This window comes from Martes martes (assembly GCF_963455335.1).
Source record: "Martes martes genome assembly, chromosome: 16".
Classification (NCBI taxonomy): Eukaryota; Metazoa; Chordata; class Mammalia; order Carnivora; family Mustelidae; genus Martes; species Martes martes.
In genome coordinates this window covers 27,699,349-27,726,239 of record NC_137904.1, presented here as the reverse complement: position 1 = coordinate 27,726,239, position 26,891 = coordinate 27,699,349, and the positions used below count along the sequence as shown (strand labels likewise).

The 26,891-nt window shown below is 49.6% G+C and overlaps 2 protein-coding genes across 3 annotated transcripts; one reads left to right on the top strand and one right to left on the bottom strand.

The window, feature by feature from the left end:
- Positions 1 to 322: 322 nt before the first annotated feature.
- FNDC8 (fibronectin type III domain containing 8) lies at positions 323 to 5,857 on the bottom strand (the record flags this gene model as incomplete). Its single annotated transcript, XM_080826788.1, has 4 exons — positions 323 to 475; positions 1,046 to 1,282; positions 2,946 to 3,315; positions 5,649 to 5,857. The coding sequence occupies 4 exons, from the start codon at positions 5,855 to 5,857 to the stop codon at positions 323 to 325; spliced, it is 969 nt and encodes a 322-aa protein (XP_080682914.1).
- A 1,428-nt stretch (positions 5,858 to 7,285) lies between these two features.
- RAD51D (RAD51 paralog D) lies at positions 7,286 to 26,204 on the top strand. Of its 2 annotated transcripts, XM_080826746.1 has the most exons (11): positions 7,336 to 7,535; positions 7,875 to 7,936; positions 8,133 to 8,251; positions 15,883 to 15,964; positions 16,218 to 16,352; positions 16,874 to 16,969; positions 20,947 to 21,037; positions 21,162 to 21,232; positions 22,255 to 22,347; positions 24,660 to 24,824; positions 24,991 to 26,198. In XM_080826746.1, exons 1-11 carry the CDS (start codon positions 7,400 to 7,402, stop codon positions 25,072 to 25,074), a joined length of 1,134 nt encoding a protein of 377 aa, XP_080682872.1. In that variant the 5' UTR covers positions 7,336 to 7,399; the 3' UTR covers positions 25,075 to 26,198. The 2 variants fall into 2 exon arrangements, with proteins under 2 accessions (XP_080682873.1, XP_080682872.1); XM_080826747.1 differs by lacking the exon at positions 22,255 to 22,347 and having other exon boundaries at positions 7,286 to 7,535; positions 24,991 to 26,204.
- The last annotated feature ends 687 nt before the right edge of the window (positions 26,205 to 26,891 follow it).

Here is a 26,891-nt window from a genome sequence, read left to right as displayed (position 1 = left end):
GCATGAAGCAGAATTCAGGGCGCTGGGTAGCCTGCAGTGCTTTAATGAGGGATCTGGACCCAGTACAAATCTGGGGAGGGGGATGCCTGGCAGCTGTGGGCAGTGGCTGACCTGACCTGGCCTCTGGCGTCTCCAGGTGAGTGGAGCTCCTGTCTAGCCTTGGCCCCAACCCAGGGGTGGAGTTTGGGGACCACCGCCACCAAGCCCCAGGCAGGCTGTCAGCAGTTCCCTGGCATGGTGCTGGTGGTCCCATTTCACAATTCTGGTTCCTGAGAGCCCTGGGCTGAAGCTGAAGGTAGGCGAGGGGCTTCCTGGGGCCCCCTTAGTAGGGAAACAGGTATTCCAGATCTTCGAGCTTCCGCATGTCCTCCAGCCCAAGGGACACGGTTTTCCTCTGGGGTTCCTTGCGCTGCACGGTGATCTGGATCGGGTTATTCTCAGGGAAGCTGTTCAAGTCAGTGGCCACGGTTGCAAACTGGAATAAAACAAAACCCCTCAAGATTCCTTCCCAGACCTGACCCTGGCTCAGCTCTTTGTTGGCCAAATGGGGTCTTGGAGAGCCTTACCACCTGCTCATGGATCCCTAAAATGGTGTGAACCTGTGCCTTCCCTATTGTGTGAGGTTTCCAGCCCCGGGGCTGGAAGCCCCCACCCCCACACCCCTGCCCACCTCCCTTCCCTTCTTTGTCCCCCTTTTCATCTCTGCCCTATGTTTCCCTCAATGACCTTCACTCCCTGTCTGCTCTCAATTCTTGGTACTGAGTTGAAGAATCCCAAAACTAACAGGCGCTGGAAGCTAAACGTTAGAGAGAGGCTGGTGAATAGATTAGTTTGCATTCCCCAGGGGGCCCCAGAGGGGCTTAGTCCTTCCACCTCCTGGCGGAAAGCAGCCTGGAATTCATGCTTATTCTTCCAGGCTGAAAGACAGCCAGCAGGAAGATGAGCCGTGGGGTCATCAGGGCGTCCCCAGCCTCCCAAACCCCTGGCTCAGACCTCTCTCCCCGCCTCCCCCACCCGCCCCGGGCTCTTTTCTCCCAGGGCTCACTTTGTAGGGCTTGCACCACTTCCCCACCCCGGCTGTGTTGGCAGCACGGACGGTGAGGCAGTAAGTTGTGTTAGGCTTCAGCTCCATCAGCTTGACGGTGGTGCCCAAGATCTTGTTGAAGATCCACGGGCGACTCTTTGCCTTGGGTGGCTCATTGTCATGTGTCCTGGCCACCTCCTGCAACAGGACCTGGTAGAAACTGACCTGCTGCTTGCCTAGGGCGTAGGTCCAGGAAATCTAGAGGAAGAGAGCCGCCCCCCACCCCCAGGCTTCTCATCAGACCTGCTCCAGGCTGTCCTCCCCTCCCTCCCACCCCCCCAGCCATGGGGCTGGGTGCCCCACTCCCATCCCCTGCCCCTCCCAGGGCTGACGCAGGGCCGATGGAAGGTGTAAGGGACTCCACCGCCCCGCAGCATAGGTGACTCCCTGGGCACCCCCACCTACCTCAGAGTGTACCCCCATCACATATTTCTTGTAGACTAGTTGAGAGGACCCTTAAAGTTCATCTTGTCTACCTTGCTCATTGCAGATGAGGTTATAAGCTCAGAGAGGGCAAGTGGCTGGCTTGGGGTCACACAGAATGCCAGAGCCAAAGTTCAAACGGGTAGCTCCAGAGGCCACATACTTCGGGCTACAACGGTGGTTGCCGAGCCTGGCTAAGAGCTCAGGGAGTTTCTGTAACACTGCAGATTCCTGGCCCTGCTGCCTCCTGTCTGGTCTCCCACTCCCAGTTTCCCCTCCATCTAGGCCAGCGGATCTCAAACATGGGTGCATCAGGATATGCTAGAGGACTCAGTGAAACAGATTGCAGGCCCCCACAGTTTCTGATTCGATAGGCCCACAGGGGAGGGGATGAGAATTTAAATTGCTAACATTTTGCGGTGTGGTGCTGACGCTGTTGGTGGTCTGAGAACCACACTTTGAGAGACACCACTCATCTGGAACTTCCAGATCTATCTTCCTAAAACACAGCTCAATGGGGCACCTGGGTGGCTCAGTGGGTTAAAGCCTCTGCCTTTGGCTCAGGTCACGATCCCAGGGTCCTGGGATCAAGCCCCGAATTGGGCTCTCTGCTCAGCAGGGAGCCTGCATCCTCCCCTCTCTCTGCCTGCCTCTCCACCTACTTGTGATCTCTGTCTGTCAAATGAATAAATAAAATCTTTAAAAAATAAAAATAAAATAAAATACAGCTCAAATTCCATCCACCGCCAGATACAAAGCTTTGCAAAAGCTGTTCTCTACCACTTACAGAAAAGTCTATAGTAGCCTAACAGTGCAGGACCTCTGAAGAAATGACTCTGGACTAATTTTCCCCTCTGTTTGCTGTCCTGGCCTCTAGAACAGTGCTATTCGGCATGGGGCCCACAGGCCATCAGCACCATCTGGGAGTTTGTTAGTGGTGCAGATTTGCAGGCCCCCAGGCAGACCTACTGAGTCAGAATATCCAGGGATGAGCCCCGGGAACCTCATTTTTAACAAGATGATTAGATCTGCAGGTACAGAATAGCGTGAGAAGCCCCGGATTGGGACCTGAATGTTTGCTCCCACATTTTCACACCTGTGAGGCATTGCTCGTGTCAGCCCGTCCATGGAACACCATTCTCCCATCCCGGACATTCACACCCTACCTCTGTGTCCCAGCTCAAATGTTACCAAAGCCACCAAGCTTATTCCTGCACCTGGAAGTAATGTTTCTTTCCCTCTGAATTCCTGGTGACACTTGATCTGAGCTCTTCCTATAGCACTTGTGCCCATTTGTGGCTAGCACTGGAGGTCCTTAAAAACAGCCTCGCTCCACAGGCAGTGGGCGTCTTCATACACCCTGTGGAGCTCAGCTCAGCGCCTAGCACATGGGGGCGGCTGGGGAGCCTGCACCGAAAGCACCGAGAGGGAAACATACCACGGCTGTGGAATCGCTGACGGTGTGTTCACAGATGAAGGGGGCCTCCGGCACGTCCATGACTATAGAGGACTCTGAGGGGGTCGAGGAGGTGTCCGTGTCCAGCTCAGGGTTGTCAAGGTCCAGCAGGCCCCCAGGGGCGATTTGGGACTTTGACTGGTGGGGGCAGAGGGCCAGGTCCCTATTTTCTAACTCCTTGGCCACCGCGGAGAAGCTGAGTTTGTTCAGCTCACCCTCCAGCATCCCGGCGAAGAAGCTGCTGTTGGACTGGGTCACAGCCAGTTTGATGGGATTCAGCAAGGTGGATGAGATGGGGGAGATGCAGGTGTCGTCAGAGCTGCATTCACAGTCCTCCACTGGCATCGGCTTCCTGAGTGGGAGGGAGACAGGTGAGCTCGCAGGAGGCTGCTGCCGCCCCGGCCCGCAAAGCCGAGAAGCTCCCCGAGGGCCCACCTTGCGCCCCACTCACCAAAATCCCCAGCTGCTTCTGAATCACTCAGAACATCCTTAGCACTCTGTAGCAAGGCATCAACCACCCCAGGGCACTTACCGAAAAAATGCAGATTCCCGGTCCCTGCCCCACTTTGGGATGGGACTAGGGAAGCTGCTAACGTATCTTTAATAAGGTCTTCAGACAAATTCTGAGCCCTGTATTCAGAGAACCACAATTTGAGAAATGGTGCTCAACCCTGAAGTCCTCCTTCCAAAGTGGGGTGTACATACTCCCGGGGAAGTCCCAAGCCAGTCTAAGGGGAGTATGGAAAAATATCTGAAAGTATCTAAAAGAAAAATAATTAAACTTTACTTGTATTTACTTCTACTGTTTAAGAGTAATTACTAATTTATTTACTTAGGGGACGCCTGGGTGGCTCAGTCGGTTGAATGGCTGCCTTTGGCTGGGGTCATGATCCCTGTGTCCTGGGATCGGGTCCCACATCGGGCTCCCTGCATGGCGGGGAGCCTGCTTCTCCCTCTGCTTCTCTGCCTTGCCATTCTGCCTGCCTGTGTGCTCTCTCTGACAAATGAATAAAAATAAAATCTTTAATTTATTTACTTAGATTTTCTTTTTTTTTTAAGATTTTATTTATTTGACAGAGATCACAAGTAGGCAGAGAGGCAGGCAGAGGGAGAGAAGCAGGCTCCCTGCTGAGCAGAGAGCCCGATTCAGGGCTCGATCCCAGGACCTGAGCCCAAGGCAGAGGCTTAACCCACTGAGCCACCCAGGTGCCACTACTTAGGTTTTCTGACATATAACAATATTAATATGTAGCATGTAAAATTAATAATAGTACATTACATATATTGGGGTAAACACTCAAAAACTTTTCCTTCCATCCAAATTTTGTTAAATTATGAAATATTTTACACATATACAAGATAATCAAGAATAATATATTAGCAGGGACACACTATACAGTATAATAACTATAATTAATAATACTATATTGTTGGGTGCCTGGGTGGCTCAGTTGGCTAAGCATCTGCCTTTGACTCAGGTCATGATCCCAGGGTCCTGGGATCGAGTCCCACACTGGGCTCCCTGCTCCTTGGGGAGCCTGCTTCTCCCTCTCCCTCTACCTGCCACCCCGCCTGCTTGTGCTTGCTCTCTCTCTTGTCAAACAAATAAATAAAATCTTCAAAAAATAATAATACTTTATTATGTATTTGAAACTTGCTAAAAGAGAGGATCTTAAAAGTTCTTATCACAAGAGGCAAATCTGTCACCACGAGTGGTGACAGATGGAAATGGAACTTATTGGGGCAATCACTTCACCACACACACACATACACACACACGCACACATCAAATCATGTTATATACCTTCCACGGATACAACGTTATGTGCCAACTGCATCTCAATAAAACTGGAAAAAGTGAATATATGATAAAGTGAGAAAATAAAGAATGAGATATTAAGCTTCCACTTAGCAACCATCCAATTTCAGAAGTAGACCTCACCAGCATAGCTAAAGCCCGCTGGACACTTCTGTCCTACCTGGCCACACCCTCCCACTCCACGGTAACCAGTGCAGCACATTTCAGGTTTTGTGTTTACTATTATACATGTGTCTCCATAGGTTTGTGAGCAATGTCTGCTATCCTTCAGCAACATCGACTTATTTTGCATATTTTAAAACTTCATATAAATAAATGCATCACAAATTGACCAGCAGCTTGCTTTTTTTTTACTCCATTGATTTTTAAAATTTTATTTATTTTTTAAAAAGATTTTATTTTTAAGTAATCTCTGCACCCAACATGGGGCTCGACCCCACAACCCCGAGACCAAGAGGCACACACTCCACGGCTGAACCAGCCAGGCACTCCAACATTGTTTGTACTGACACATGTAGCTTTGGTTCAGTCATTGTAACTGCTGTACATTTTTCATTACATGGATATTTGTATTTTTACCAATTCTTGGCTATTACAATGAAAAACGTTGTGTGTGTTTCCTTTGTTTATTTATTTATTTATTTATTAACTGATAAAGTACAGAATCCAAAAAGTTTGGCTTTCAAATCTTTTTTTTACCTTGACCCAAAGTAAATGCATATTACCTACCATACTGAAACATGCACATAAAACTAAACCACGGGGCACGTGGGTGGCTCAGTCAGTTAAGCGGCCAACTCAAGCCCCTCTCCCCACCCCTGCCCTCTGGCCTTAGAAAGGAGGAAAGGACCAGACTTTTGTCTTACGATAGACTGATGGTATCTTCCTGCAAGAAGTTAACCAAACTGCCCCTTGCGGAAAGTGGGAGGCCTTTGGTAGTGACGGTCCTGTTCATAGACTTGGGGTTTGGAAAGGGCTTCGACAGTTGATCGAGTGCATTCAGAACGTTGAGGGTTTCCTTCTTCAGCATGGCTTCTTCCCCATCTCCCATTTTACATAGCGTCTCTGATGCCATCTTGTTTGTTTGGGACCACAGCCGTCACTACGCAGCTGACAGGAAGCAGAGAGAAACTGGGGGCAGTGGACCCATCCTTAGTTAGCGTGGGATGGGGGTGCAATGAGCTGACTTCATAATCATCACTGAGTGTAACAATTAGGGGCCAGCCTCCCCCTTGATCTGAAGCTGCTGCTGCCCAGGGCCAATGGTAGGAGTGGGGTATAAGGCACAGACTACAGCACCCCTTGGGCCCCTTCCAGTTCTGATGCTCTGTGGTTAACAGCAGCCCTACCTCTCTCTGAAGACTTCAAAATGCTTACCACCCGTGCCCCTGGGAGCTGCTCGGGGAAGGAGGAGCAGGGTAGTGAGAGAAGGCTCCTGGGTGTGGTGGGAGGCGGCAGGGGCCCTGGGAGACAAGCGGGACTGAAAAGGGTCTCTGGGAGTGGAGGACTTTGTCTCTAGGATGCTGAGGCTCTATATCCCGAAATCCTAGGCAGCAAACCCCCACTGTGTCCTAGGCAAAGGGAAAGTCCAGATGGCTCATGGGGTTCACAGGCCACGTGCAACCAGGTTTTACTGCTAAAACTCAGAATGTGCCACATCCTTACCCCAAGTGTTTTCATGTGTTGAGTGACAATGGTGGGTGCCGCAGAGGAACACAAATATGGGCCAGACATTTTTCTGTGTGCAAGAACACCACCGTACTGTAGGAAAACCTACATACAACTTCGGGGGCGTCCAGATGTGGGTTTGTCCACTCTAAGTCTGGCTCTGCACTGACAGGTTGTGTAAGCTCTGGCTAGTGACATCACCTGGAGGAGCCTCAGTTTCCGCCTCTGTGAAATGGGGACAAACCAGCATCGGCCTCGCTGGATTGTGAGGAGGTAACCCTGCAAAGTTGTGTTATGTCCTACAGAGGACGTGGCAAAGCAAAGAATATCTAAAAATGCCAAATCATATTTTTTATGTTCCAAATCAACAGGGCTTTTGTTGTTGCCAATCATCCAAAAAATAATGTTGTTTTTTTCCTTCGAAAACAGAGACGCAGATGCCCTCTCTGCGCTCTGCTGCTTCTTAGCACCTGCCATCCAATCTGTAATTACCCGATATCTTTGATTCCTCTTCGCTATCCTCGTCCCTAACAGGTAGCCGCCGCAGCGCACCGATGTTCGGTCTGGTCGACCTCCGCCGCCCAGCGTTTAGAACAGAAGCGTACGCCGAGAGGCGCACAACACGGTCTCGGCGCGCGCCCGGGGAGGCGGGGGAAGGTGGCTGCGGGCGCCGGGTGCCCTGAGAGGCCGGCCCGGAGCTGGGCGCTGGGGGACACCGACTCGAAAGGGCGGGAGGCGTGGCGTGGCTCGGGCCTGCGCGCGGCTCCGCCCCAGCCGCCGTGTCGCCACGCGGCCAGCAGATGGCGCTGCAGGCCAGTCCTTGGCGCCCGGAAGGCGGAAGCGCGGCGGGCGGAGGCGCAGAGACCCGGCGGGGGCCGCCCCCTCCGCACGGTCCCCGGCAGCTCCTCCGGAAAGGGGCGCCACGGGGTGCGAGGAGGGAGCCCGGCGGATGCCCCCGGGACAAGCTTCCCCGAGCGCGGCGCCCCCGGGGTCCCCAGGGAACATGGGCGTGCTCAGGGCCGGGCTGTGCCCGGGCCTCACCCAGGACACGGTCGGGCAACTGAGGACCCGCGGGATCAGGACAGGTGACCGCGTGCGCGCCACTCAGCTGGGCCCAGCGCGGACGGGGCGTGCCCCGCACCGGCTGACCCGGGAGGGGCCGTCCCCTCCGCGCTCTGTCCCGCACCTCTCGGTAGAGGCGGGAAGGCGGGAGGAGGGCCATCCGAGCCCCCCGGGGAGGGCAGAACCCCTACCCAGGTGCTGGGCGCCTCGCCGGACCCCGCGTCTCTGTGCTTTTACCGAGGCCGCCTGGGACGTCCTGTCCCGAGTTAGAACCGTCAGTCCGCTTTAGGCAGCCGAAAAGCCAAGTGTGGAAAGCCCGGGCTTCCCTTCCTACCAGTCAGCCGCTTGGGTCTTGTTTTCAGTGGTGGACCTGGTTTCCGCAGACCTAGAGGACGTAGCCCAGAAATGTGCCTTGTCTTACAAGGTGAGCTGCCCATCTCCACGCTCCAAAGCTGGGTGAATCCAGATGCTCACCCCCGAGCCAAAGGAGCCAAGGGTTCCCATAGGTTGATAAGCAGGGTGGGGGAGCGTATGAGACCCTGGGATGCCCCCTCCTCTGGCTGGCCATTGCTAAGAAGCATCCCCCACCCCACCCTGAGTTGCCCCTGCCCCTTCCGCAGGCCCTGGTTGCCCTGAGAAGGGTGCTGCTGGCCCAGTTCTCAGCCTTCCCCTGCAATGGTGCTGATCTGTACGAAGAACTAAAGACTTCCACTGCCATCCTGTCCACTGGCATCCAAAGGTTTGTATGTGTACTTGGGGAGGAAGGTGAGAGGCTGGACAGGACTGCCTCCATGGTGGCCTCTTATGCCTGAATCTAGAGAGAGCAGGGTTTTTCAAGCAGTGACGGGGGCAGCATGGACCAATGGTCAGGACTTCTGAGTTCTCTTACCCTATAACGGTGTTTCTCGACTTCACACTCCTCTGACATTTGGGGATTTGTAATTACTTGGTTAGGGTGGGGTTGAGGGGGTCCTGTGCGTTATAGGATGTCCACATCCCTGACCCGTGTTCACTAAGACACCAGTTGTACCTGTCTTCTCCCCATGTTGTGTCAACCAAAAACATCTTCGGATGTTGCCAAATGAACCCAAGGGGGGCAAAATTGCTTCTGATGGAGAACCACTATCCTATAACACAAGATGTCAGTATTTCATTATTATTCAAGAGATCAGAACAACTCTGGTCTGGCCCTGCCTCCTACTTCACTTAAGGACAGGGCAGGAGAACGTGGCAGGACTGATAACACACCGAGTGCCTCCTGGGTGCCTGCCACGGACATTAAGTTATATAATCTCCTCAGTGACCCTGCGCGTTAGTGATTATTAACCAAACTTGAGTTAAGCCCAAGAGGATGGAGGGGCGAGGAGTGCGGGGGGAGCAGCCCTGGGATACTTGATCGGAACTGGGAGCGTTCCCCACACTCAGCAGCAAGAGGAGCCAAGAGAGTTTTCATGGGGGAGGACTTCGATTCTGCTGTATTGTTGCATTGGAAGACAGCAGCCAGTTTCCCGCCAAGGGAGTCTGACCTCTTTCCCAGCCTGTGTGTGCAGAAATTGAGGAGGAACTCTGCCACCAGCAAGGTCTCTGGATCGATTTGGCCCTTGCTGTTCCCCTGACACGTTCTCCTGGCAAGGTTCATGCAGCATGGGGCTTGCTCCTCCCAGGTTGGGGGCCGGGTCTTACCCCATCAAGCACACCCTATGTCTACTAGGTGCCAGATATGTGCACGTGATGGGTGTACGAGTCTGGCACAGTTCCTGAGCTTCATGAGCGTGGGGTCTAGCGGGTAGATAGAAGAGCAGGTGAGGGGCCTGGGTGGCTCAGTGGGTTAAGCCTCTGCCTTCAGTTCAGGTCATGATCCCAGAGTCCTGGGATTGAGCCCCGCCTCAGGCTCTCTGGTCAGTGGGGAGCCTGCTTCCCCCTCTCTCTGCCTGCCTCCCTGCCTACTTATGATCTCTCTTTCTGTCAAATAAGTAAATAAAATCTTTAAAAAAAAAAAAAAGAGCAGGTGAGCAGGAGAGGGGAGGTGGAAATGTGTGTGGAGGCAGCAGAAGGAGGGATTGAACCAGAAGCAGACCTGTCCCAGGGGCTTGGCGAGCTTATGAAAACCGACATAGGCAGAGGAAGCACTTAGGGAGCAGTCCAGGGATAGAGGAGCAAGACTGCGGCTACAATGGGTCAATGCAAGGAAAATCAGAGTGGTTCCAGAAAGCTCTGGGTGGGAGGAGGCAGGCCTTCTCCGAGCGCCTACGGAGAACCTGGCCCCGACAAGCTTGTGCTTCGTAGCACATGATTTCATTTTTTTCTCCACCGCCACCAGTGAGTGCGTTACAGTCAAACTCAGCCATTGGAGAGATGAGGAAACTGGGGCTCAGGTTAAGTGCTTGCTTAAGTTCTCTCGGCTAGTAAGTGGGAGGCCAGGCGCTTGGGGTTATATCTGTCACGCTCCTGACTCTGCCTCGCCTGCCCTGTTGCCTCTCTCCTAGTGGGAGGCCAGGATGAGCAGGGAGCTGTCGGCACAGGGCAGAGGTGTGTAGAGCGGACTGGACGGGGGAGGCCTGTGGGAGAGAGGCCGAGGGAGATGGCAGTACTGGGGGGTGTCAGTCCGATCCAGGACAGGTGACACGCAGGAGAGGTATAGAAGAGGTGTGACAGGCCTTACTACCTGGTGGGATGTAGGTGTGAAGAGTCAGATGAGGCGCTAGGTTTCCAGCCCGGCTCCCAGTGTTCCGTGGACACTGGACGGATGTAACTTTTAAAAGGCAGGTAGGGAGTTACATAGTCAGACATTTGAGAAATACTTCATTCACCCAAAGTAAACGAGCTTTTTCGTAGTGGGACATCTCAGAGCCTGGTGTGCACTCTGAGTCTTTACAAGCACTCTAGAGCATGAAGTGTGCCTTGCAGGAAGTTATATCGACTGGTGGAGAGAAGTGGTTCTGTGAAGGCTGGAGCTATGTCTCATTCATCTCCATATCTCCCTCATTTTATTTACTTATTTTTTTAAACGCCTGCCTGCCTTCTTCCTTCCTTCCTTCTTTCCTTCCTCTTTCTTTCTTTCTTTCAGATTTTATTTATTTATTTGACAGAGAGAGAGAGAGCGAGCACAAGCAGGGAGAGCTGCAGATGGAGGGAGAGGGAGAAGCAGGCTTCCACACTGGGCAAGGAGCCTGACGTGGGGCTCCATCCCAGGACCCTGGGATCATGACCTGAGGCGAAGGCAGATGCTCAACCAGTTGAGAAACCCAGGCACTCCTGTATCTCCCTCATTTTAGAGGAAGGCCTTCAGGAAATAGGGAGTATTTAGGCTATGTTGGAATGAATGGCAAAAAAACAAAAACAAAAACAAAAACAAAAAACAAAAACCCACTAAACTAAAAGCCAATTCCAAAGGATCAGTCCCAGAAATCGGTTGTATTCAAAGCAGGTGGTAAGACCCAGGTGTGGTTTTGCCGCACAAGGCAGGTGGGGCGGGGGGTGGGGGGGTTGTCTCTCCACTGAGTTAGAGGTGATCGATAGTGGTCCTCTGGGCAGTAGGAGAAGTGAAACAGGAATACAGGTGAGAAGTCAGCTGAGGGGGATTTGGGAATTCCTTCTTCAGCGTCCTCACAGTAAGAATGAGGTCAATTTTTGTTTGGAGAGTCAACGCCAGTGGGTTAGGCCAGGTTACACATTAGAATCATCTGGGAGGTTAAGAAATATTTATGCCTGGGTCCCACCCATTCTGACTTTATTGCTCTAGGCCAATGGTTCCCAAACTTGTCCACACAATGGAATCACTTGGGGAGGGGTGTCTGCCTGGCTCAGTTGGTAGAGTGTGTGACTCTTGATCTTGGGGCTGAGAATTCAAGCCCCATGCTGGGTGTAGAGATTACTTAAAAATAAAATCTTAGGGGCACTTGGGTGGCTCAGTTGGTTAAGCATCTGCCTTCACCTCAGGTCACGATCCTAGGGTCCTGGGATGGAGTCCTGAGTCAGGCTTCCTCCTCAGTGGGAAGTCTGCTCCTCCCCCCACAAATAAATAAATGAATCTTAAAATAAAATAAAATCTTAAAAAAAAAAAAAGAATCACTTGGGGGATCTTTAAACATCCTCAAAGGTCATGCCTCCTTCAGACCAATTAAATCACATTCTCTGGGGTTAGGACACAGGGATCAGTAGTGTTTGAAGTTCCCAATGATTCCAATGTGCAGGCAGGTTTAGGAACCACTAATACAGGCTTCTTTTTCAAAACTGCTCTGGTGATTTTAAAATGCAGGCAGGATTGAGAAACACTAGTCTAGCCTAGTGGTTTTCAAGGATTTTATTTATTTATTTGACAGAGAGAGATCACAAGTAGGCAGAGAGGCAGGCAGAGAGAGAGAGAGAGAGAAGGAAGCAGGCTCCCTACTGAGCAGAGAGCCCGATGCAGGACTCGATCCCAGGACCCTGAGATCATGACCTGAGCCGAAGGCAGCAGCTTAACCCACTGAGCCACCCAGGTGCCCTAGCCTGGTGGTTTTCAAATGTGGAACCACCTCCATACCACCTAGAGGCCTTGTTGAAACTCATACATTCTCCAGTTTCTGATGCAGGGGGAGCGGGATGCGGGTGAGAGTTTGCATTTCATACCAGTTCCTAGTGCTGCTGCTCCTGGTCTGGAGAACCACACCAGGAGAACCCCTGCTGTGCTGGAGCTAGGGATTGTCTTGACTTTACCGGAAGTCTTCCACGGCCAGAATGTCGACAATATAGGAACCAAATAACTAAATACTACTGTTCTACCACTTGTTTCTCTAGGAACATTTATTGTGTGTCTCCTGTGTTTCTAACATTGGGCCAATGTCCTTGCCCCTGGGTGCTCTGGGCCAAATGGGAAGAGACACAAAAACAAGCACATAGAAAATAATCACCAACCCCCAGAATGGAGAGAATTCAGCACGGCCGCAGGATACAAGATCAGCACATAAAAATCAATTGCGTTTCTATATACTCAAAACAAACCTGTGGAAATGGAAATTAAAACATAATACCATTTACAGTTGCTCCGAAGAAAATGAAATACTTAGGTCTAAATCTAACAGAGCAGGTATAGGAGCTGTGTGCTGAAAATTAAAACTTGCTGATGAAAGAAATCAAAGACGACCCAAATAAATGGAGAGACAAACTGTATTCATGGATTGAAAGACTCAGCGTAGTAAAGCTGTCAATTCTCCCCAAATTGCCCTATAAACGTAATGTAGTACCTACCAAAGTCCCAGCAGATTTTTTTTTTTTTTTGGTGAAAGTAAGGTTTATCCTAATAATTACATGGAAAAAAGCCAATGACCTTGAATTGCTAAAACATTTTTGAAAAAGAATAAAGTTGGAGGACTCAGTCTGCCAATAAAGGAGTAATCAAGATAGATGTGGTATTGGCCAAGTGAAAGAGAAATCAGCAGAGTCACATAAAGAACCCAGCAATAGACCCACAAATATGTCCAACCGATTTTTTTTTAAGATCCTAAGTAATCTTAAAAAAACAAATTTTTTTTTAAGTAATCTTTACACCGAATGTGGGTCTCAAACTCAGAACCCTGAGATCAAGTTACATGCTCCTCGAGCTGAGCCAGGCAGGCACCCTCAAACTGTCAAGCTTTTAGAATAAAAGTGAGAAAATCTTTGAGAACTAGGGCTAAGTGAAGGGTTCTTAGACTTGGCACTGAAAGTGTGATTAGTAAAAGAAATAAAATTTTTAATCAAAAAAACCAAATTAAGAATGAATTCAGAATTAAAACTTGGTCTGCAAAAGAGAAAAAGACAAGCTGTAGAGTGGGGAAAATATTTGCAAGCCACAAAGGACTTCCATCTAGAATATAGAATTCCTAAGGGGCACCTGGGTGGCTCAGTTGATTAAGCGTCTGCCTTAGGCTCAGGTCATGATCCCAGGGTCCTGGGATTGAGCCCCACATCGGGCTCCCTGCTCAGCGCAGAACATGCTTATCTCTCTCCCACTTCCCTTGCTTGTGTTCCCTCTCTCGCTGTCTCTCTGTTAGATAAATAAGTAAAATCTCATAGGGTGCCTGGGTGGCTCAGTTAAGCGTCTTCCTTATGCCCAGGTCATGATGGGATCGAGCCTTGCATCAGGCTCCCTATTCAGCGGGAAGCCTGCTGCTTCTTCTCCCACTCCCCCTGCTTGTGTTCCTGCTCTCGCTATGTCTCTCACTGTCAAATAAATAAATTAAATTTTTATAAATAAAATCTCAAAAATAAAATGAATAAATAAAATCTTTTTTAAAAAGCATGAGATATATTACTACATACCTACCAGAATGGCCACACCAAAAAATGGTGACAAGACTAAATGGTGGTAAGGATGTGGAGAAACTGGATTACTCATTCATTGCTAGTGGGATAGTAACATAGCATAACCACTCAGGGAAGTAGTTCATAATTTCTTATAAAATTAACATGTGCTGCAGCCATCAAAAAAATGGAATCTTGCCATTTGCAATGATGTGGATGGAACTGGAGGATGTTATGCTAAGAGAAATAAGTCAATCAGGGAAAGACAATTATATGATCTCACTGATAAGTGGAATTTAAGAAACAAGGCAAAAGATCATAGGGGAGGAGAGGAAGAAATAAGACAAGATGAAACCAGACAGGGAGACAAACCATAAGAGACCCTTAATCATAGGAAACTAACAGGGTTGCTGGAGGAGGGTGGGGAGGGGAATGGGGTAACAGGGTGATGGACATCGGGGAGGGTATGTGTTGTAATGAGCACTGGGTATTATATACAACTGATGAATCACAGACCTGTACCCCTGAGACAAGTATTATATTATATGTTAATTAATTGAATTTAAATTTAAAAAAAGAAATGAAAATTAACATGTGCTTACTGTATAACCCAACAGTTGTGTTCTTCTGTTTTTTTAATTTTTAGAGATGGGGAGAGGCACAGAGGGAAAGAGAATCTTTTTTTTTGTTTTTAAGATTTTATTTATCCATTTGACACAGAGAAAGAGAGACAGCACAAGCCAGGGGACTGGCAGAGGGAGAGGGAGAAGCAGGCTCCCCACAGAGCAGGGACCCCTATGTGGGGCTAAATCCCAGGGCCCCAAGATCATGACCTGGGCTGAAGGCAGATGCTTAACCGACCTAGCCACCCAGGCACCCAGGGAGAGAGAATCTTAAGCAGACTCCATACCCAACATGGAGCCCTGGGCTGGGCTCAGTCTGACAACCCTGAGGTCATGACCTGAGCCAAAATCAAGAGTTGGACACTTAATCAACTGAGCCGCCCAGGCTCCCCTTTAATATTTTTTTTACGTAATCTCCACACCCAACATGGGGCTCGAACTTCCAACCCTGAGATCGAGAGTCCCAGGCCCCAACGACTGAGCCAGCCAGGTGCCCCCTGGCAGTTGTATTCTTAGGCATTTATTCCAGAGAAATAAAATAGGTTTATACAAAAAATCATAGCCGTTTGATTCACAATTGCCCCAACCTGGAAGCAGCCAAAACAGACTTCCGTGAGTGAATGGTTAAATAAACTTGGTGTGTCCATACCATGGGCTGCCTCTCAGCAATAAAAAACAACAGCTATGGATACAGCAACTTGGACAGATCTCAAGGGAATGATGCTGAACAAAAGAAGCCAGCCACAATGGCTACATGCAGTGTGGTTCTTTGCATGTAACATTCTTGAAATAACATCATGACAGAGGTGGAGAACAGATGGGTGGTTGCCAGGGATTCAGGGTGGAATGGAGGGGTGTGGCTATAACAGGATGGGCAGGGGAGATATGTAGTGATGGAAATACTCTATATCTTGCTTGCAGTGGTTGCATGAATGTACACGTGTCATAAGATTGCATAGAACTGGGGTGCCTGGGTAGCTCAGTGGGTTAAGCCTCTACCTTTGGCTCAGGTCATGATTCCAGGGTCCTGGGATTGAGCCCCACAGTGGGCTCCCTGCTCTTTGGGTGTCTGCTTCTCTCCACGCTCCACCCCCCAACTCCAGCTCTCACTATCTCTCTTTCTCTCTCAAATAAGTAAAGATCTTTAATAAGTAAATATCATAACAAATAAATAATGACAAATTATGGGAAATGCTATCAAGGAAACCCGTAAGGGATTAAGATCCAGAAAGGAAGGAGGACCCTTTGCTGGGATGGCAGAGACCTCTGTGGAGAATGGAGTGATCTTCGGGCTGAGAGCGAATGGATGAGGAGGGGCCCAAGGCAGAGCTTGTAGCTGTGCCCTCTTTCCCTAGGGATGTTCAGACCATCTCTGGACAGAACCCAGGCTTGGGAAGGAATGTCTTGCTTTTTCTTCTTGGTTCCTATTCCCCTCTGTTCCCTCCAGTCTGCCGGGTTGATTCTCTTCCTCCTCTTTCACCAGCCTGGACAAACTGCTTGATGCTGGTCTCTACACTGGAGAAGTGACTGAGATTGTAGGAGGCCCAGGTAGTGGCAAAACCCAGGTATGTGGGCAGCCGGCAGCCGGGAGGATGTGGGGACGGGGGAGGTGGGAAGGTGGGTGCATCGCTCCGGATCCCTGGGGGAGCTTCTGCCAATGTACTGGTGATTCAGAGAGAAGATAGGTGGTGAGGAGTGGGGCTTGAACTTGAACTTGGCCCATTTGCGTCAGTGGGATCTGGACCGGATTTGGTGGGGGAAAATCCCATTCTGGGCCCTCTTTGGGGCTCACATTCTCCCAATGCCTCATCTCTTCAGGTGTGTCTTTGTGTGGCTGCAAATGTGGCCTACAGCCTGCAGCAGAATGTTCTGTACGTTGATTCCAACGGAGGACTGACAGCCTCCCGTATCCTCCAGCTACTTCAGGCCAGAACCCCAGACGAGGAGGAGCAGGTGAGGGCAGGAGGCTTGAGTTCCTTCGAGGTTCTGATACAGAAAGACCTCATTATCCTTTATGTTGCCTGAATTTTGGGCATTTGGACTAATAGTCATTTCTGGCTTTGAAACCATGCTGTTCTATTAATTCTTCCTGTATTCTTCAAGAGTCCCGTTAGGACATTATCCCAGCATGGATGGTCCCCACACTGATCTTCCAGGTGACCCAGCTCCTTGCACACCCTAATTCAGGGCTGGCAAGCACACAGCATCTGTGTTTCCTTCCAATTTCTTGCATGGCAGACATTCCTAACCAGACCTGCCATACTTTGACCCTGAACTCTGACTTGGCTTTACAGCGCAGCACCCAGGCAGCCACCACCGTGAGAACCGGCCCAGGAGACAAAGCCCGTTTGCTAGCTTGGACTGGAGTCCTTATGTCTAGGTTTCTTGTTCAGCTTTAAAATCCCTCTTTTCTCTTGCTTGAACCCTTGCTCCCTCTTATCCAAAGCCCCTTCTTCACCTTGCCACACCCTTAGGCAGGAGCCCTCCAGAAGATCCAGGTGGTGCGTGCGTTTGACGTCTTCCAGATGTTGGCCGTGCTGCAGGACTTCCGAGGCGCCGTGTCCCAGCAGGTGAGCCTGTTGTTCTGCCCCTCCCTGCTTTACCTAGCTTGCGGGAGGCTATCTGCCATGGGGCAGGTGGCCTAGGACAGACTGGCAAAGCAGATGTGCCATCTGGTGACTCCGGCTCTGCCTGCCACTGCCAGGGTGGGATTCCCGTGTGCTTAATCCATTCCTGAGTGCCTCACTGTTTTCCTGCCCATCCCCACTGAACAGTAAGACCCTTGGTGCAAGGATCAAGTCATATTCATTTCTGCATTCCTCCTCCCTGGATCAGCAAGGATTACTTTCAGCTGCAAGTAAGAGAGTCTGTGTGATAGGCACTTGAACCTTGAGGACATTTAATTACCTCACATGAGTCTGGAGTGGGCAGGTCCATGGTATCAGGGCTCTAGGCTGGTATGTCTGATTCTCTTGCTCTTCCCCCTCATAACTGCAAAATGGCTGCTATAGCTGTAGGCATCATGTCTTCCCACATCAACACCCATATTCGGGGCAGTAATAGATGGCCCCTTTTTCTGCCTTCTTCCATTTTATCTGGAAAGAATCATCTTCCTCCAGAACCCACTAGTAGACTTCGCCTTATGTCTTGTTGGCCAAAACGGAGTTTTGTGTGTATCTTAGACTAGGGGTTGGGCCCACCTTCCATGATGTCAGATTTCTGCCCTCTACCTGAACACATCCAGAATCCTGTTAACAAGGAAGAGGGGCTTAGAGTGGCATTTGGGTTGGTACCCCCTTACACCTGCTGGGTACCTAGACAGGATTTGGTGCACTGATTTATAGGCTATTAGATTTAGAAAGACATCTTGGAGGGGCGCCTAGGTGGCTCAGTGGGTTAGAGCCTCTGCCTTCGGCTCAGGTCGTGATCTCAGGGTCCTGGGATTGAGTCCCTCATGGGGCTCTCTGCTCAGTGGGGAGCCTGCTTCCCTTCCACTCTCTCTGCCTGCCTCTCTGCCTACTTGTGATCTCTGTCAAATAAATAAATAAAAATCTTAAAAAAGAAAAGAAAAGAAAGACGTCTTAGAATAGCTCAATTCATGTTAAACTTTCTCTGACCCCAAAGGGTTACATGTTCCTATGGGCATACCTGGGATGGTATGTGAAGTAATGATTTTTACAAACTTTGAAACACTTAATGGTTGAACAGAAACTTGCCGTAGGAGCAGTAGCTTATTATGACCCATGTGTGTTGAGACATGAAGTCAGGTAGCCCTGATCTAATCCAACCCTCTCATTTCTGGGGATGAGGAGAATGAGGACCAGAGAAGTTTAGTGAGTTGTTCAAAGTCACTGCATAATTAGAATAAGAACTAAATCTCTCAACTCCCAGGTCAAATGACTTGTGTTTTTTTTACTGGAAGACCATTAGGATAGTATATATTCTATTATTGCATAACAAGTTATCACAAACATAATGACTTAACACACTTATTACCTCACAGTTTCCATGGGTGATGAGTCTGGGCATGGCTTATCTCAATAGTCTGTAATCAAGATGGCAGCCAGGCTGTGTTCTTTTTAAAAAAAAATTTTTTTTAAAGATTTTATTTATTTATTTGACAGAGAGCCACAGCGAGAAAGGGAACAGAAACGGGGAATGGGAGAGGGAGAAGCAGACTTCCCGCCAAGCAGGGAGCCCAATGCAGGACTTGATCCCAGGACCCCGGGGTCATGACCCGAGCTGAAGGCAGATGCTTAACAGACTGAGCCACATAGGTGCCCTGGACTGTGCTCTTATCTGAAGACACAACTGGGGAAGAATCCACATACCAGTTCACTGGGGTTGTCACCAGGACTCATTTCTAGTGGGTTCAGTGTCTTGCTGGCAGTTGTCCAGGCTCCCACTGTTCTCTGCCCTGTGGCCCTTTCCATAGGCAGTTCACAGCATGCCCACTTGCTTCATCAAAACAGCACAAGAATGAGAGCAAGAGGCGCGTGGGTGACCCAGTAGGTTAAGCCTCTGACTTCAGCTCAGGTTGTGATCTCAGGGTCCTGGGATCGAGCCCCTCATTGGGCTCTGTGCTCCTTGGGGAGTCTGTTTCTCCCACTCCCTTTCCTTCTCCCCTCACTCATGCTCCCACTCTCTTTCCTTCTCCCTCAAATAACTTAGATTTAAAAAAAAAAAGAGAGCAAAATGGAACATGTAGTTTCATGTTACATAATGTAATCTTGGGAACAATGTCCTTTGCCATGAGGCATAGACTCATCAAGACAGTCCAGCACCTTTGACACCGTATTAGTCAGAAGCCAGCCACAGGACTCGTCCGCAGTTGGAGGAGGGGATTGATTACACAAGGGCTCGAACACCTGGAGGTGGAGGTCAAGGGGCCGCTTTAGGGTCTGTCCCCCACAGATGACCTGATAGCTCCGTAGTTACCAGCAGTGAAAGACTGGCTGTCCGCGTTTTAGCCAGAGATTTTAACCTGCTCTCCCAGACTGAGGAAGAGCTAAGCTGATTTCAGTTTTAGCTTCTCTTCCTTTCAGCCATCCTCTCCTAGACGAGCGGATGGCTGAGAGTCAGTAACTAGACGATGAAGGAAGACATGCAAAAGACCAGATAATGCTGAATATCCAAGATCTGGTCAGCATGAAGTGAGAAAGAAAGTTGTGGAAACAGAAGCAGCAAATGACTTGGATAATAAAGGGAGATTAGGTACAAGAAACTAGGACGATGCTTATGCATGTGTGGAGAAAAGGATGGTGGTTTTAACAGATGGCTGTCTATATAATCTGTATTTGGAACTGCTTGAAATGTGGAAGATGAGGCCCTAGAAGCATGATCTAGAAGGAGACTGAAGTAAAGAGAAGGCTAACCCCTTCAGCATAGGAAGTTGGGAATTAGGGAAGTAAGCAGAAGAAGGAAAAGAGGAGCCTGGCAAGATGATGGTGGGGGAGGCTGGCCACGAGAGAGACGGCTGCTAAGCAAATTCAGGACTGGGGGTGCCTGGGTGGCTCAGTCGGTTAAGTATCCCACTCCTTTTTTTTTTTTTTTTAAAGATTTATTTATTGGTGAGAGAGAGTGTGCAAGAGAGAACAATTGAGGGGAAGGGCGGGGGAGAGAGAGAGACAGAGGATCCCAGAGCATTTCCACTGAGCAGGGAGTCCAATGTGGGGCTAGATCCCAGGACCCCGAGATCATGACCTGAGCTGAAATCAAAAGCCAGCTGCTTAACCAACTGAGTTACCCAAGCACCCCACGTGTCCCACTCTTGGTCTCACCTCAGGTCTCGATCTCAGGGTCCTGAGTTCAAGCCCCGCATTTGGCTCCACTCTAGGTGTAGAGCCTGCTTTAAAAGAAAAATCTCGGGGCATCTAAGTGGCTCAGTTGGTTGAACATCCAGCTATTGATTTCGGCTCAGTTTGTGATCTCAGGGTTGTGGGACAGGGCCCTGCATTGGGCTCTGCATTCAGTGTGGAGTCTGCTTGTCCTTCTCCCTCTCTCTTTCTCCTTACCCTATTCATGGGCTCGCTCGCTCTCTAATAAATAAATAAGTAAGTAAGTAAATAAATAAATAGATACGTAAAATCTTCAGGGAAAAAAATCTTAAAAAAATAATTCAGGACTGGGGGCCTGGCTGGCTCCATGGGTGTTGCATGTGACTCTTGATCTCGAGACTGTGAGTTCAAGCTCCAAGTTGGGTGTAGAGATTACTTTAAAAATAACTTAAACAAAGAAAAGAAAGAAAGAAAATTCATGACTGGGGCCAGAGAACTTGGAGTAGGGATTTTTCAAATTTAATTATTTTGGTGTATCTGCGATGTCCTGTGATTTAAACCCCCTCTATCCACCCAAGTCTTCAGTAAAATCCATTATACCTACAAATGGAGATGGGGGAAAAGACCTTACTGAAATTCCATGAGGCCTGCACAGTTATATTTGGGGTTGGAGAACTTATTTCTTACCCGTTTCTGATAGAGGAGCAAGCTTGCTCTATAATGGACACTCTCTAGAGGCCAACTGGTTTATGGCATCCGCTTCTCCCCAGGTGAACAGTGCCTCAGTGACTGTGAAGGTGGTGGTTGTGGACTCAGTCACTGCGGTGGTCTCCCCACTTCTGGGAGGTCAGCAGAGGGAAGGTAAGAGGTGCGGCAGAGCCCAGGGTCCGGGACGTCACCTAGCCTCCCACCTCTGGAATCCAGTCCCCGATCAGCCCAATCCCAGGTGCCCTGCTGCCCTCGCCCTCTGCTTCTCCTTCTCCAGGTTTGGCCTTGATGATGCAGCTGGCTCGAGAGCTGAAGACCCTGGCCCGGGACCTTGGCATGGCAGTGATGGTGAGGAAGTGGACTTGGCAGCTTGCTGGTCTTATCTCTGCTCCATGGGCTTTGCCGAGGGGGAACATGAATTTGATTTCTGGTTCCAGCTGTTTACTTTCCTTAAATGCCAGCTTAACCCCCAACATGGTCCTTTAGGACAGAATCTTAGCCGAACTTCCCTGGGCCATCTAGAGCCCTGGACTGTGATGGGATCAGACATAAATAGCCAAGGGGTCAGGGACAGTCTTGGTTTTCTTCTTACTCTAAGACAGGTTTATTGAGGAATAATTCATACACAGTGACTTTTTCCTCATAGGAAGTTTGGCTAACGGATACTAAGGTATGCAATCTTGTTACAAGGCATAGTCAAGATCTAGAATATTTGGTCATCCAAAAAGGTCCCCAAGCCCCAGTCAACCACTAATCCTGTTTCTGTCCCAATACTTTTGCCTTTTCCAGTGCTTCATAGAAAGGAATGTTTTTGCTTTCAAGGTAAATTTTTCTGCTTACTGGAGACTTTTTAAAAAGTCTGTATGCTTCTCATAGGGTAAAAAATAGTTAAATATAGGAGTCAAATTTGTAGTAAGTCTCCACATCCACAGAAAACATATTAATATTTTTATATATCTCCATAGGACCTTTTTTCTGCCATATATGCATATACTTTTAACCAGCTTTTCAATTAAACTGTAAGCTTGTTTAAAAAAAAAAACAACAACACCTCATCTTATTCCATTTCCCTGTCTTTAAATAGATGCTTTAAGAATGCTATTTTTAGGGGCGCCTGGGTGGCTCTGGGTTAATTAAACCTCTGCCTTCGGCTCGGGTCATGATCTCAGGGTCCTGGGATCGAGTCCCGCGTCGGGCTGTCTCCTCGGTGGGGAGCCTGCTTCTCTCTCTCTCTCTCTCTTTCTCTCTTTGCCTGCCTCTCTGCCTACTTGTGATCTCTCTCTGTCAAATAAATAAATAAAAATCTTTAATAAAAAAAAAAGAATGCCATTTTTAGCAGTTACATATTTTATTTAATACCTGTGTTACAGGGGTCAGCAAACTTTTCTGTAAAGGGCCGGAGAGTGAACAGTCGAGACTTTGTGGCCATACGGTTTCCGTCACAGCTACTCTGCTCCGCCAAGGTTGCGTGAGAACAACCACAGACAGTCCCTAAAAAGAGGGCATGGCTATATTCCAGCTAAACTTGACTTTCAGAAATAATTTTGGGGCCACAGTTGGTGTGTCGGGAGTAGTTTGCCAACCCCTGGTGTCCCATAATGGTCTGTTTCCTGATTGTGGGCCTGTAGTTCATTATCGGTTTTCCTCTTTTATTTTCTTAATTTTAATTTTTAAATTTTTTTAAATATTTTATTTATTTATTTGACAGAGATCACAAGTAGGCAGAGAGGCAGGCAGAGAGAGAGAGGAGGAAGCAGGCTCCCTGCTCCCTGCTGAGCAGAGAGCCTGATGTGGGGCTCGATCCCAGGACCCTGGGATCATGACCTGAGCCAAAGGCAGAGGCTTTAACCCACTGAGCCACCCAGGAGCCCCAATTTTTTAATTTTTTTTTAAAGATTTACTTATTTATTTGACAGACAGAGATCACAAGTAGGCAGAGAGGCAGGCAGAGAGAGAGAGGAGGAAGCAGGCTCCCTGCTCCCTGCTGAGCAGAGAGCCCGATGCAGGGCTCGATCCCAGGACCCTGGGACCATGATCTGAGCCGAAGGCAGAGGCTTTAACCCACTGAGCCACCCAGGTGCCCCCCAATTTTTTAATTTTTAAAAAAGATTTTATTTATTTATTTGACAGAGAGCACAAGCCCCTGGAGCAGCAGGCAGAGGGAGAGGGAGAGGCAGGCTCCCCACTGAGCCGGGTGCCTGATGTGGGACTTGATCTCTGGACCCTGGGATCATGATGTGAGCTGAAGGCAGATGCTTAACCAACTAAGCCACCCAGGCACTCCTGGTTTTCCTCTATTGTAGGTAAAATTCTGGGGTGCCTGGCGGCTCAGTCGATTAAGCATTAGACTCTTGATTTCAGCTCAGGTCATGATATTGGGGTCGTGAGATTGAGCCCCACATTGGGCTCTATGCTCAGCAGGGAGTCAGCTTTAGATTCTCCCTCTCCATCTACCCCTCACCCCTGCTCACACCCTCGCTCTCTCTAAAATAAATAAATAAATCTTTAAGTAAAACTCAAGTGAACACCCTGATACCCAAATTTCTTTGCACATTTCATATTATTTTCTCAGACTCCTAAAAGTATAATTTCAGAGTCAGGGATAAACACATTTTTAAACTAATTTAATTTTTAAAAATACTTTATTTATTTATTTGAGAGAAAGAGAACCAGAGAAAGAGAGAGTGCACGAGTTGGGGGGGTTGGGGGTGGGCAGAGGGAAAGGGAGAAGCAGACTCCCTGCTGAGGAGGGAGCCCGATGTGGGACTCAATCCCAGGACCCTCAGATCACATCCTGAGCCGAAAACAGAAGCTTAACCACCTGAGCCCCCCCAGCTACCCCCAAAATACATACATTTTTAAGTGTGTAGATACGATATCACCAAATTTCCAGGAAGGTTATACTAATTTGTACACCCACCAGCAGTGTTCTTTTAGTTTTTTTTTATTTTATTTTATTTTATTTATTTATTTGACAGAGATCACAAGGAGGCAGAGAGGCAGGCAGAGAGAGAGGGGGAAGCAGGCTCCCCACTGAGCAGAGAGCCTGGTGCGGGGCCCGATCCCAGGATCCAGAGATCATAACCCGAGCCTAAGGCAGAGGCTTTAACCCACTGAGCCACCCAGGCGCCCCTCTTTTAGTTCTTAAGTTGAGTCCCAGGGCCTCCCTCTCCTGACTTCAGGCTGTGTATGATCACCTGCTTGTGGCCCTAGCTTAGGCAGTGGGGACTCAGTGATGAACAAGCTGCAGTCCCCTGCCCCCAGTTGGGGGGGCCGGTGGGGAGACTGTCATCAAGAGGATGCCATGAGGCTCCGGTTGCCCACCTATGGCTATGCTGGGCGGAGAAGAACTGACTGACCAGATTACGACCTCCCTTTCAAAGCTCCCACGACCCCCTACATACAGATGCCACAAGGGCTGGGTGGATGTGGTCTCAGAATGCCTGTCTACTGGGTTGGGGGTGTAGGAGGTGTGAGCCCACCCCTCCCTTCCCTCCAGCAAAGTGCAGACAGCGCTGCTTATTCCCAAACCCGTGGCCCATGACCTTCTGCTGGAGTCAAGCCTGACACGTGGTAATTTCATGGAAAGAGTTGAGCACTAGTGAGGACTCGAGCTTCTAGTTCCAGACCCGCTGTCAGTAACTCAGGGAACCCGGGGGAAGTCCTTTCTCTGTGCTGGGCCTCAGTTTTCCCACTTGTAGAATGAAGCAGCAGGAACAGATATCCTCTATACCAGCATGATCGATCTGGAAGTCTTTGCTGCTTTTTGCCTTAGGTAACCAACCACATGACCCGAGACAGGAACAGTGGAGATCTCAAACCTGCCCTCGGACGCTCCTGGAGCTTTGTACCCAGCACCCGGATTCTCCTGGACATTGAGGAAGGAGCAGGAGCATTGGGCAGTTGGCGCAGGGCACGTCTGACCAAATCTCCCCGTTTGGTGAGCCGGCCACAGGGGAAAGCCAGGAATCTGGGCCCTTGAGGGTGTTTGTGTGCCCAGATGTCTCACAGAGGGATTCCTGGATGCTGAGACCCAGCAACCAAAGAGGCTGCCCGCTTGAGTTGCTTAACTCAAAAACTTACCCTTCCCTTCTGTCTTTTTCCAGCCAACAGGTTTCCAGGAGGTGGTAGACATTGGGACCTGGGGGCCTCCAGAACAGAGCCCAGCGTCCCAGGGAGATCAGATATGACTGTGCTGTTGATTGGGAAAAGCGGGGGACATCAAGCGCCCCACCTCTGTGCACGCTAGCAGCTGCTGTTCACTGTCACCCAGCACTTGGGACTGTAGGAGAAGCCTCAGGCTGGGCAGAAGAGACATCTCTGTTTCCTCAGCCTCTCTTTCTGTGGCAAGAGAGGACGCTGTGGTGGAAGGACCCAGAAACTCATGCCGGTCCCAGGTTTTCTTCCTTGTTTCTATCATGTATGTTTCCATGGGAACTGAGTTCACCCTGGCCTCCAGCCTCTCTGAAGAGGCCTGCTAGCCACCGGACAGAACCCTTTGTGTCACCATGGTACCCACGTTCCATCCTCACGAAGTGACTGAGCCCAGAAGCCTCTGTTGCTCTCTCTCTCTCTCTTTTTTTTGTCTCTGTTTTTCCATCTGTAAGATGGACATCCCTTTCCCCTAGTGTTGTCTTTGAGTTACGGGTAGAAGTGACCTTGCAAATGCAAAGCCCTTCTTTATCTATGTCCTGCCCTTAAAAATACAAACAGGAAACTCCCTGAGCCCCAGAGCCACCTGATTTCCCCCCAGAAGGGTGTTTTTCAGTTTCCCTCGGTGAGGTTCCAAAGAATGGTTCTTCCTTTTTTTCCTCTTGCTGATTTGGTTTCACGCACCTGCGTGCATCACCGTGACTAGGTGAGACTGGGAACTCGCTGCAGTCCCAGGGATATAATTTAACAGGAAGGGAGAATGTGGCCCCAGTGAACCCAGCTACTTGTTTATTATGCATGATGCCCTGTAGGGCCCCTCCACAGTATAGAGTAGCCAGAGGTGCTGAACCATGGCCTTGTCCATAAACAGACAGGAGAGAATTTGCACAGTAAATAGAGCCAGCTGGGAAAATTGATGCTGGCGTAAATAATACATGGCAAATCTAGTCCTTTATGTAGAAATTCATTGCCGGTGGCTCCGAGATGCACTATAATTACCCTTCTCTTCCTGCCAGCTGTACCACAGCCTGGTGCCCTAGTCTATGAAATAACCCCCCTGTCTGTTAGCGGCACTGTGGCCATCCATCTGAGAGCTGCAGCCCTGGCTGGGGGTGGGGGAAGAGGAGGACACCAGGGAAAGAATAATAAAAGGCAAAGTAGAGAAATGATCGGAATTGTTTACTGACCACATTTTTTAGAGGAAGGTCGCCTTTCTCGGTGAGAGAGCCTGTCGTGATTAATTAGTTGTGTCTTGGCTGCAGGAAGAGGGGGGATCAGAGTTCCAGGAGGAAGATAGGACATGAAGACGATGAGCATAGCAGAGACAGAGGCCGGAAGCAGGGAGGATCTGAGCGAGCAGCAGACGGACTCCAGGGTATCTTCCTGCGGGAGGACAGGGGTGGGGAGCCTACGATTGGGGAGAGGCTGGCCCTGCTGGCTGCAGAAAGGACCCCAGGAGAAACGAGTCTTCATCTCCTCATTCCGTGAGGGGTTGGCAGATTTCCGCAACCACTGTAGGAAACAGTGCGTTAAGTAAGGGATGGCAGATCCCTGCCACGCCCACCTTTTGGGCATTTTGAGCCTGGGGGGGGGTGTCTTACCAGTTTCCCCAGCAGTCTTTTTCTGTGGAAGTCGGAGTGTTTTGTGGTTTTTCTCCACATGGCACTCGAGGAGCAGGTGCTCAAGGTAGAGCCCGGTTGCCCTCTCTGGCCTGGGCAGATCTGCTGTGTTCCCTGTATGCAGGGAGTCGGGACCCTGCAATAATGGGGTTTCAGAGGACTGTAAAGATCATGTGGCCATGATCACTTAGCAGAGAGGGAAACTGAGGCCCAAAGAGTTGAAGTGACAGTCCCCA